The following is a 12,402-nucleotide window of genomic DNA, read 5'->3' on the forward strand; positions in this document are numbered from 1 at the left end:
GAATAAACATTTTCTTATGTGTCTGGTATATAATGAATGCCTCATAAATATTTGGAGAATGAACATTGCTAAAACATTCTTACAGGTAACTCTTTAAATATATTTATTTATTTATTTCAGATATATTCCTTAGAGGGGGAATTGCTGGGTCAAAACATGTATACACAGAAGTTGGTAACATGGTAAATAGCCTGCATTCTTGGGAAGGCTCTTATTGGAGAGTCTTCTTTAAGGGCTCCCCAAGTATGGCTTATCATCTTTAGGAAGTGTCAGGGTTGCTGCCCATCTGTCTGGCAGGGGCTTATCCAACAAACTCAACACAACAATATTTCCCCAGTGCTTTCTGCTAAACTTGGCTTGCCCCATCAGCTGTCTGGTGTCTGCTGGACCTTAGCACTTGGGACCCTCTCAACCTTCTTCAGTAGAGGAAAGTTATTGGTTAACAACACAGTTTCTTCAGTAAGAAAGACTTGGTTCACACCTTTGCCTTGTTTTCTCTGCATGACTCTGAGCAAGTTATTTAAGCTATCTGACCCATACTTTCTGCATCTGTAAAATGGGTATACATGGAAATGGTATAATGAAACTCCCTATATAGCTATCTAATAAAACAAAAATGTCCTTTTTCTAAAACAAAGGACAGGAAGGTAAAAACAGGTCTTGTCTGTGGGTTGCAGCAGTGAAAGGGGAGAAGATATAAGGAAAGGGTGAAGGAGGGTGAAAATGGTGGAAATATGTATTTACATGTGAAAATGGAAAAATGAGACCTATTGAAACTATTTTAAGGAGGAGGTGAGGGAGAATAAAGAAGAATGATGGAGGAGGTGAATGTAACTAAGATATATTGTAAGCACTTTTGTAAATGTCACAATGTATCCCAATACAACAAAAGAAAATTAAATGAAAGATAGAAATGGATATGATAATAATAATAATACCTCTTTGAGTCATTTTGAGAACTCAGTATACACAGTGTCTGGCATATCACAGCAACTCAAGGATTGATGTTGGCCTGTGAAGACCAATATGGTAGCCACCAGCATGTGTGGTTTCTCTAATTTCAATTAATAAAAATGACTTAAGACTAATAATTCAAGTCTTCGGTCACATTGTAGTTATATTTCAAGTGTTCAATAGCCACATCTGGCTAGAAACTACCTTATTGGAATGCACAGACACAAACCATATTCATGTTTGTAGAAAGCCTGTTGGACCATGCTGCTCTAATTGGACCCCTTGCTCAACTAGTAACCGGGTCTGAGGGCAAAGCCCCCCGGAAGAAACAGCAAGTGGAGGAAGTCGTCTTGGTAATGTCTCTGTCCTCTCTTCTTGAAAGGAAGCCTCATGCATCCCTTTCTTCAGCCCTGAGAACCCAATTCCTTCCTGCATTTTGAATTTCATCCAGCTGCTTTTGTCACCTCATCTATCAGAGATCCTAAGAAAAACAAACATTTCAAAGCTCGTGGTCGCCTTGAATATGCTTTTGTGGGTGTAAGTTTGTTATCGTAGCTCAGTGAATTAGTTCTGCTGTTAATGGGTCACTGAGCTGAGAGGTTCCTTTAAAAAAACAACAGAAAATCAATCATGCTTTAGATCTGTACAAAGGGGAACCAAAAAAAAAAAAAAGATTTAGTTTATGGGGGTCTGGTAGCTGGTGGCAGCTCCTGGCCCTTAAGAGGCCGGCAAACTTCCAAATTCATGTTATTGTTTATTTTCCATGTGTGTTGAGCTGGCCAAGGAAAGGTGCTACAGAAATGGAACGTAAGTAGGACAGGGCACCGGATATGCAATGTCAGTGTGGCTGGGAATGGGAGCCCAGTGGGAATCTGCTTTTGAGGAAATACCCAGTGCTGGTCACTCTCTCTCTCTCTCTTTCTCTCTCTCTCTCTCTCTCTCTCTCTCTCTCTCTATATATATATATATATATATATATATATATATATATATATATATTAGAGCCCCAAAACTAAGGACTTTTTATGCAACCAGAGGTGGGTTATTAACTTTTCAAGAGATGCCAGCTTTAGACTGTGAAAACCTCGTCTACGTGGAAAGGCCCCTGGAAATCATCAAGTAGGAAGCAGGAAAACCACTGTGGATCTTTTGGGTTTCAATGTCAGAATCCTCTCTTCAAATGCAACCTGCATCAAAATCCCAAAAGAGATGTAAAGTAGTTGGAAGGTGCCTTTCTTGGGTCAAACAGTAATGGGAATCTACAGCCCTACTCCTATATCCACACAGAGTACATCCTCCCCACCATCTCTGAGGAACAGGGTACAAAAATCACCCAGCTCATTCAGTTTCCCCATCCAACCATCAGCTAGGTCTCTTTGGGAACAGCACAAGAGTAGAAAAGTAAAAAATACTTGTTGCTAGATGTGGGACCTGGAGCAAATGATTGCAGCAAGCTTCTTAGGGATGGGTGTCTTATTCTGATTTGCCAATGGTGTTAAAAGGGCTCATGGTGGCATTAATGTGTCATATGCTACAGGGCATCCTAGAACCTAGAGCATGAATCCTTAACACAGCTACTAATGGAATAGAAAAGGGCTATGACATGACACATGTAGTTAGGAAAAACACCATACCCAATTTCATGTAATCATTTTGTATTTGCAAAACGAAAAGCATTCTTTTTCTTTTTGCTAAAAACTGTAGTATATGAAAATTTTATTTATCTAAGGGAAAACTGGGTTTAATATAAAGGTTCAACAACCACATTAGCTTAGAAAAATACAGCTGTGAAACTATGAGATCAAGTCCAAAGATTCCATTTGCTTGAGAAAAGTGAAGCCCACCAAGGGGATGACCCAAAGCATTAGGACTTGCTAGCTCTTTTACCTGGATTTCCTAGTTTTTGATCCCAGTTATTTCCCCTGGTGTGTCTTTCTACAAAGCTTTGATATGCAATGCTTTCCCCGTGCTCCTGAGATGCTCATGGAAGGAACATTATTCTGATTCTTTGGATATCAATTCCTGAGGGTTGTTCAAGGTTACCCTGAACCAAGACTAGAACCCAGGTCTGACATCCAGTCCTATGTAGAGATAAGACTATGCATGCCCAAAGAAGTGTAGGACCCTACCTGCATAGCTCATGAAGTTGTTGTACGGAGTATTGATGAAGCTATGAAAGCCACAAGTGTCATTTTCTGGTCCTGGGTCTCCACAAAACTTGTGTTTGGGGGCTGGGTTGGTGTCATTGCAGAGGTCTCCAGTCTCGAAGGAGGGCTCTGTCTCCATGCAGGGGTCGCTGCAGGACTGGATTTCTGAAATGCCACGGAAGATGTGATAGAGGCCCAGGCTGTGCCCAATTTCATGGATCATGGTGTGAGTGTGTCCAGGAATGCCGTAGAAAGATGGGTTCAAGACCATCCCACCTGCAAGGCGAAAGCCAGAGTATTAGGACAGGTGTCTGTTTTCTTGTTGCAAGAACCTCCAAGTCAATGAAGGATAAAGGGGTGCTGCCCAGAATAACAGGTTTCTCAACCCTCTGACTCCACTGTCCTGAGTGTTTTTACAGTCTGGGTCATGAATCACTGGTTACCCAAGCAGACAGGAGTCGCAAGAAGTATTCTGTGTCACCTTTCATTTTTTAGATGAAAACACTAATGCCTGAAGAAAAAAAACCCATCTTTCCTAAGGTGATTTTAAACGATTTTAAGAGAGGCATGATTAAAAGTCAGGATTTTTGGTCTCACAAGCCTTTCTGCTACAACCAATTCCTTAAAAAGGAAGTCATATACTGGTTTATACACATTCTAGGTGCTCTTATCTAAATGAAGCCTTCACACCGACTTAGTCGCCTTGGTTCCAGCTCACATTTTTGCTTTCACTAGCTCTGATAGTGCACAAGTTGACTATCACCGCTACATGCTATTTCTTCATCTCTGATGTTCTAAAGCCAAGAGCACTCAGGAAAGCCAGCACCAGGTTGTGCTACAAGATAACAGTGCTCAGGCCAGTTGAGCATTTTTTTATTACCCTCAGGTGCTATGTTGAATATTTCATTAGTCTACTTACATCTACTTATTTCATAACTCAATGATAAAGGAACAGATTCACAGAGAACTGAAACGACTGGCCCATGATCAAGAGTAAGTGTGGTATTGAAATTTGAACTCAAGATCCTTGGGTTTCAAAGCCAAGGTTTGTCCCTAGTAATACCTACCACAGGGCATGGAATAGTATCTCATTAAGTATGCATTGAATATTTCTCAAAGTCAATTAATCAGAAGAGGGTTGCAAAGACTAACTAACCACTTGTAAGCAGGTAGATTAACCTGTGAGGAAGATCAACTGTGCCATTTGTCCACCCAAAGGGGAATTGAGCATCTTAAACACTACCTAAGAACTGAGCAGAAATGCTGAACTTCAGGCCTCAGCTCAGATCCTAGATGACTTGTGTGTGAGGTGTAGACTGAGAAGCAGTGGCTTATACCACATGTCCTAGAAGAAGGAGCATCACTTAGCTTGGGAGGTAGATGGAACAGATTTCAACAGAAGCAATGGATAGTAGCATTCATTTTAGGACACAGGCTGATAGAGACATCCAAATGTATTTAAGGCAAGGTTAAAATTCAGGTATGAAAACCTTGTAAGTAGATATTTTAAGTGCAGAACAGAATAGTAATAAGGTAAGACTTTCCTGACTTGGACTGATTAGCCCAGAGCAGGCATAAGTTAAGTTTTATCATGGACCGAACTGCTATAGTTGTGAGCTTGTTCAGTTCATGGAGTTCATTAATTCTGAATTGCTCAGAGACTTCTAATCCAAATATAAAGATGTACGTGTGTGTGTGTGTGTGTGTGTGTGTGTGTGTGTGTGTGTGTAGAGACAGGTAGAGGCAAGGAGGAAGAAAAATTGACACAGGATTTCTTTCTCAATTATTTTCTGTCAATCATAATATGAAACGTAATTCCTTTCCCACCCAAGGCTTTTTCCAGGGATCATGGCATAACAGCAGGAAAAGAGAGTAAAAAAATATGGTTCTAATAAATTGAGTTTGATTGGGGCTACTGCATAGGAATTGCTCATGATCTCCTTCTCTTGGGATGGGGATGTGGCAGCTTGCAGGCCAGCTGGAGTTAGCCTGATATGGGCTGCAATCTTCATTTTTCTTTACATTAGACTTACGATCTTGAAAAATTGACTTTGCATCTCTGATAAACTCTAGCTAAGTAGCTACAACAGTGCAAGTGATTGCCAATCTTTCCATGAAGTTTGCATATGAAAGTACAGGGAGACAGGACCATTCAAGGGATGATGATAGTACAGCAGACTTAATTTCCAGGCTGACTCTGTTCTACCTAAATTCATCCCTTTCCACAGAGTGACAACACTAGGCCCAAGTCCTGTTTAACTGTTTCTCTTAAAAGGTAAAATAGCTTGAGCCTGACATCATTCTGAAATACTGTAACATGCTATGGATTTATAGCTGCCTATATTCCTGGCCCTGAGCCATTCTTTGATATTCATAGAATTATCAGGAGTACTTTTCTTTTTTTTTTCTCATATAGCTCTCTGTTTTTATTGTGGTAAAGTAGCTACAATCTACTCATTTAGCAAAAATCTCAAACATAATACCGTAGGAGTACTTTTCTTTAACTTTAGAAGCCTGCTGTTCAATTCTCCTCATACTCCAATCATGGCCTTTTTGGTTGCTTTTCATTAGGGCAGAATTTCAGAGCTGAGAAGGATTCTTAAAGACCATCCCATTTAATCTACCTCTTTAAAATCTTAGGAAACTAAGTCCTGGGGAAGAAGAGACTTTCCTAAGACCACACTTCTAAGTAAAGCCACACCTGAGAGCATCTATTTTTGTTCTGTTCTAATATGATTCTCCAAAATCATACTAGGCATGTACTAAAATATGATCATCTTCAAGTTTGCCTGGGTTGTACACTATTCTGCCCAATGCCTTTCTGTGTCTGTCTGTCTACCTACTCACCCATCATCTATTCCAGAGTTTCTTAATCTTAGCATGATTGACATTTTGGAGTGCACAGTACATTATAGGACATGTAGAAACATTGCTGTCTTCTACTTACTAGATGCCAGCAGCATGCCCCCATTGTAAGGTTTCTAGACATTGCCAAATGTCTCCTTTCTTAGGGGACACACTCTCTCAATTGATAACAACTATAGATTTGCATCTATCTCAATTTATACACATACACACACACACACAAGCACACATGCACATACAATTGGTTTTATTCTTTTAAAAACAATTGAGAAATAAGAGTAGTTTAGACAGACCTAAGTCTATAGTTCAGTTCAGCACAGTTTTCATCATCTGAAGGTATAAAATCTCTCATCTCTAAGAGATCACAGGTTTAGAGGAGCTACTGGGTTCTAGGTGTGTCATAGGGTGACCAGGCAGACCTGGGGGTACATCTAGCATGACAACTCTGCTGAGCCTGACATTCTCAATGATAATGGTCACTGAGTCATCAGAAGCTATTGTTGTAAATAATGGGAACATTCTACCATTGGAAAATTGGTTGAATCAATTATAGTACCCTCACTCAAAGGAATATTACATGACTATTAAAAATTTCACCTTTAGAGAAGTGTAAATAACTCAAAGAGTTTTTCTCTTATGATTTTAAATGAAATAGTTGGATGGGAAGTAATTACAAAACTGTTTTATAGTATAGATAGCACAATATTATATGGAAATGAACATAAAATTGTATCTATTTTATGATTTCAAATATGCACAAGTTAAAAAATGCATATCTACATGTAGACATGTATTGGACAAGAATATGGAAAAATCAAAATTAAAGAGCTCCAATCTTTACTTACAGGCCCTGGTTCAGAAACCATTGTCATTTCTGACTTAGATTGTATAAACGTATGTTTTGTTTATGAATATGCCCAATTTAAATGTAAGAAGTGTTCCTAGTGTTGTTGAATATGGAGGACAAGGAATTCTTGCAGATTCAATTTATCTTGCCTCTTTGGTGTCTACAGGGTCAGTCTGCTCCTGACTATGCCTGTACAATGTGGCTGCAGGCTAATGATGTATGAATAAAATAGGAGAAAGGAGTTATAAAGAGAGAGCAGTCAGGGAACAGAGTCAGAAACTTGAATTCTAGTTGCAGCTCTGTCACTTACATGTGACCTTGGTAAAACATGACTAAAGTATTGTGCTATTTCCTTCAGAGCATTGCTTGATGGTTAATATAAGATGAAGTATACCAAAGAATTTTATATATTAGATAAATAAATGGTTTGTTCACCATCACCACTGCCACCTGTATCATTACAATCATGATGGATCATCCTCACTATCAAATTTGATACTCTCTTACTCCAAGTTCTCTCTCCAGGAGTTTCTAAGACTCACCTAAGTGCATTAGGACCTCTTTGTCCCATGGCCAAGTTGCTACTCCTGCCAACTCCTCCTCTGAGGAGTTTGCAAAGAAAATATTGAGGTGTGTTGATCCATCCAATCTAAGAATGTTCTTCAGCTCATTAACATCCATGTAGGCTCTGAAACAGAAAAAGAACCTTGGCTATCATCACCATCCAAAAAAGGTACTATTCAAATAAGAGGTACTCCCCAAATAATTATGAGCTATTATTTGCCAGACACTTTGCTCGACTCTATATAAACACCACTTCATTGACTATTCCTGAATCTGTAAGATAAGATGACCCCATTTTGTAGGTAAGAAAAAATAAGTCCTGTGAGGTAAGAGAGACTTGCAAATATTGTTCATCTTATAAATAACACGGTTTCCTGCTGAATGCACAACATCTCTACCTCTATGGAATCTGCTATTTTGACCAAGGATCTATAATAACACAGGTCGAATTCACAAACTGTGGTGAGATAACATGTGTTTGAGTCTTTGCTTCTCTCTTTCACTCATTCACTATGGACCTTGGACTATTTGGAAAATGTGGAGCTGTACTAGAAGATGTGCTTTGCATCTCTACATCAAGTTTGTAAGGAGGCATTATTACTTTGCTTTTAAGATGAGCCACCTGTAACCCAATGTTTTTAAATAGGTAGCTCAAAGAACTGGGGTTCAAGGTTAACACTGGCTAGCTTAGAAACCTAGTCTCTTCTCATTGAGATACATGCTGCCACACATAGACTCTTCTGCATTTTGTAAAACTCTATTTTCTTTCCTGTAAAAAGACTACAGAAGGATTTTGTATATTGGGTTGCTGTCATTGCAGAGTGACATATCTTAGGAATGAACTAACTCCTAAAGCTACAGTCATTATCTCTTTAATATGTGGGAAAAAATGTGTGTAAGAACAAGAGTAAGAGAAACAAGAGAGAGAGGGGAGATGGAGAGGGAGAGATAGAGGAGAGAGGAAGAGAAACAGGGGAGAGGGAGAGATAGAGTAGAAAGGGAGAGGAAGAGGGAGAAGGAAAAGAAGAAATAGGGGGAGGAGAGGAGAAGGGGAGAGAGAGAGAGAGAGAGAGAGAGAGAGAGAGAGAGAGAGAGAGAGATTGCTAGTGTAAAGAGAGTGGAATATTTTTAATGTACTAGGTGTACAAGAAATAAGAATCACTGCTCAGGTAGTATTACTCTCTTATCAGAACAGAAATGAATATGAAGGACCACCTTCCACTTTAGGTCAATAACATGTGTATTAATTTGTGGCTCATTTTCTAAATAGAGCAATGGATCTTGCTCCCTTCTCATGCTTCCTCCAGCCCCCATTTTGTCTGTCATCCAGTATTTTAAGGATCCTTGTAAGTATTTGCAAACATTCTTTTTTTTTTTTTTTTGCTTTTAAACCAGTCTTTAATTTTCAATTCAGGTTTAAGGAGGAACATATACACAAACATCAATTCAAGGAAAATCAAGAATGTGGAGTATAAACATGTATGGCAGATGCTACTCCATGAGTATTTGCAAACATTCTTGAATGAGCTTGGAAAAGAATTCATGCCTTCACCTGGGTATATATACCACTCTTTTGGGGCTATCTGGGGGCAGGGAAGGTGTCTTATTTATCTCTGTTTATCCAGTTTTCAGCTCAGGTCTTGATACATGGTAAGCATTCAGAAAATGCTGATAGAGATGAATTTAAATTGAAAAAAAAAAAAGCTAAAATATTTAAATCCCTCTTTGATTCAGCAATTCCTGACCACAAGGCCTCAGTTTCCTCATCGGCCCATTAGGATTAGTAGCATCTGCATGTGCTACTACATCTATTCCAATGTAAACAGGATAGGCCTGTTACCTACAGTGTTCTCCAGGCCACTCACATAATAGAGAGCCCCAAGCTCATGAGATCAAATGATCATGTGATCTCCATCTTTATGGCTTGTCAGAAAACATGTTAACAAGTGTTGCAGATACTAATGGAGCTTGAACTAGCTAATTCCAAGAACAGCCATACAAGTTCAGATACTGACCCACAATTTTGCTGCTGATTCCTCTGCCCCAGGAGCCTACATTTGGTTTCTTGAACAGGAAGCCTCAACAGACTGGAACTCTAAATCAGTCTGTTCAGTCATCAGAGAAGGAAAAAGGGGTGAAGAAGCCCACATTTACTAAACACTTGCTGTATGCCAGCTCCTGTGCTAGCTAGACATGTTGTTTCTTCTCTATTTGGTATGTGAAGCATTGTAAGTGTATAAGGTGACTTGTTCTCATGTCAGAGCTTCACATTTGAATCACCAGTACTTTCACTTGATGTTTGAACCATGCTGGGACATATATTTAACTTTCTGGGTCCCACTTTCTTTATATATAGAATAAGTTATTCAGAGGATGAAGAAAGTTAACAGGAGAAATGTAAAGGGCTAAGATGATGGCTGGAATGTAGAAAACCCTCTATGGAGTTTTAGCAATTCCTATCATTTACCCTCATCTTACAGATGAAGGAACAGCAGTTCAGAAATCACAGAACTAATGGCAAAGCCAAGTGCAATTTCAGATCTGTCCCTTCCCACCACCTCACCCTCATTTCCAAGGTTACTCAGGCTTATGGTGCAAAGGAAAGTAATGCATGGGAGGAGAATGAAAACACAGAGGAGCACAATTTTCTTGGATCAGCCTTTTCCACATTATTTATTTTTTTTTCTACTTGATTTGTCCATTTCCATCAAGTGTTCTCTCAGGCAGGGAACACAAATGTTATTAGAGAAAGCCACCTCTGGCCCATTGCTCTGGGATAAGAAAGCTTCATGAGAGGAAGACATAGGGTGGGGTAATAGAAGGGGAGATGTTTTAATTAGTTGTTTATTCAGTGGTAATTGCAGAACCCATCTTTTCAAGGGGTGGCATTCATCCTAGCCCAAAGCAGAAATGTGGGATGTTGGAGCTACTCTCTGGCTTGTTTGTGGGGTTCTCTCATACTTTGGGAAGCTTCCATTTCCCGAACGGGGAAGAATCCATGGCACTTAGCCAGGCTTTTGGCCCCACTGGCCTCTCTCCTCCCCATTTCTCTTTGGAGGATCCACCCAAAGGAAAAAGCAGCCTGTGCCTAAAAGTTTTCCTTCTGTTGACTGAGGTCTTCTACCAATACAGAAACAACCTGGGTGTCTCCCAAATATATCAGAGGGAAAAATCTTGGGGACAAGATTTTTCCTTATCCTTTGAAAATGGTATTTTTGTCAATGGATAGAGGCAACATACAGGAGATCAAATTTAGAAGGAATAAGGAAAATGACTTGCTTAGGGCCCCTTAACTTGCAACTGTAGGAGGTTGGTCCTATGTGTATATTATAAATTGGACAAATTTATTTTTAAAAATCTTACACCTGAGAAAAATCAACCCAAATCCAAAACAATGTGTTTATACAATGTGTTTATTAATTTACATACTAGTATTACTTAGAGATAGACAGAAAGACCAGTATTCATGGGCAAGTTACATAAAGTTCCTGAGTCAGCTACCTCGTGGGAATGCTAACAGGATTAAATGAACCAGCTCAGCTCAGTGCCAACACACATCCAAAAAATGTGGGCTCCTCTCCATTTCCTAGCCTCCTGTTTTCTTCCATTGGGAAAGAATCAAAATTGGCAGTCCCTCTCTTCATGGTTCTCCCAGTCTCAGCTTAGAGCCTCTTCCCCATCATCAACTTTCTTTCTCCTCTTTCAACCTCAACCACTGAGGTTCTCATAGTTTCCTTGTCCTGAGACCCCTGCATATTCCCCAATTATGCCCACTCTCCAATTACATCCATTAGTTTCCCTCTTCTATGATCAAATTTAGAAGGAATTTTAATTTTTTTAAATCTTCCCTACTCGTAAATCCAGATTACACGTAACACACTCCATGTAGCTTCAGCTGAACAATGGGCCTCCACCTCTCAGATGTATTTGGGAAGACTAGAGGAAAACACAAATACTGTGTTTAGGATCATGGCTGGCATACAGTGGGCACTTACTGATAAGTTTAGGCTACTTTTATTGCATTACTGTTAGTACGGTGACAAATTGTTAAAACTCCAAAATCATCATTACCCTTAACTGAAAATGAGTCCTCCTTTCTCTGTGCCCCTGCTTTTAATTTCAGTACTTATCACCCTGCTTTATTCACAGTGTGAGCACCTGTATTCTCCATTGGATTTTAGGCTTCAGGCAGGTAGGTCCAAATCATTATCATCTCTGCATCCCTTAAAATTTTCCTCCAAGAGACACAGCTACTACCAAAAGGAGTTAATAAGTACTTCTCTCTCAAGCCACATGGTGTCAAAAGAGGTTAAGCAACTATAGGGCCCAGAAGTGAAGTGACTTGCCCAAGGCCACATATTGAATAAATGACATAGAGGAACTTGGCAGTGAATCTCTATGCTCTATCCTTTGTACATGTGTGGTACAGCACTACTGTACCAGTTAGTGAAATCACTTCCTTTAGGAAGAAACAGTTCCCCTGTAAGGGTACAACAATGAGAGAGAAGGCAGCCCACACTCTCTCCTCAGCTGGACACCCTTATGCAGAACCTGCATGGATATCTGACCTCATCTCAGTACAGTCCGCTGCCTATTCTGCAGTTCATAGGCCAGGTCTGTTCAGTGAGTTTGTGAGCTAGGTCAGCATTGTCCAGCTTACAGTCAACGGAAGGCAAAATCACAAGAAGCAAATGAGTAGCCAAAGGAAAAAATTTGGAATTGATGCATTTAGGAAATGCTCTTTTGTACAAGGTTAAATACATATATTTTTATTGCAAGAATTTTCAGTCTTAAATATGCAAAATGAGAGTAAGGCAGAAAGTACTGGAAGCATTCTCATATTTGAGTACAACTCCCTCCCCCATTCTTCCAGCTTTGCCCCAAACCAAATGATAGCACAACCAATGCAGTTTAGGAATGCTAAGACAGATTGGAATGTTCCTCCTTATTTAGATCCTCTCAGGGGTGCTGTCTGTGTCTCTTTTCTTCCTGCATAACACATGCACCTGGATTCCACTGTAGAGG

The 12,402-nt window shown here is 39.7% G+C and overlaps 1 protein-coding gene across 1 annotated transcript in view; it reads right to left on the bottom strand.

The window, feature by feature from the left end:
- The window catches only part of Pappa (pappalysin 1), a 234,280-nt gene that overhangs the window by 172,673 nt on the left and 49,205 nt on the right, over positions 1-12,402 (bottom strand). Inside the window, exons 3-4 of the mRNA XM_074051163.1 lie at positions 7,356-7,501; positions 3,084-3,377 (exon numbers count right to left, since the gene is read on the bottom strand). Of these exons, the coding sequence (XP_073907264.1) occupies positions 3,084-3,377; positions 7,356-7,501 (440 nt within the window). The remainder of the gene's footprint in view (positions 1-3,083; positions 3,378-7,355; positions 7,502-12,402) is intronic.

The sequence above is a fragment of the Castor canadensis genome, chromosome 13 (genome assembly GCF_047511655.1).
Source record: "Castor canadensis chromosome 13, mCasCan1.hap1v2, whole genome shotgun sequence".
NCBI lineage: Eukaryota > Metazoa > Chordata > Mammalia > Rodentia > Castoridae > Castor > Castor canadensis.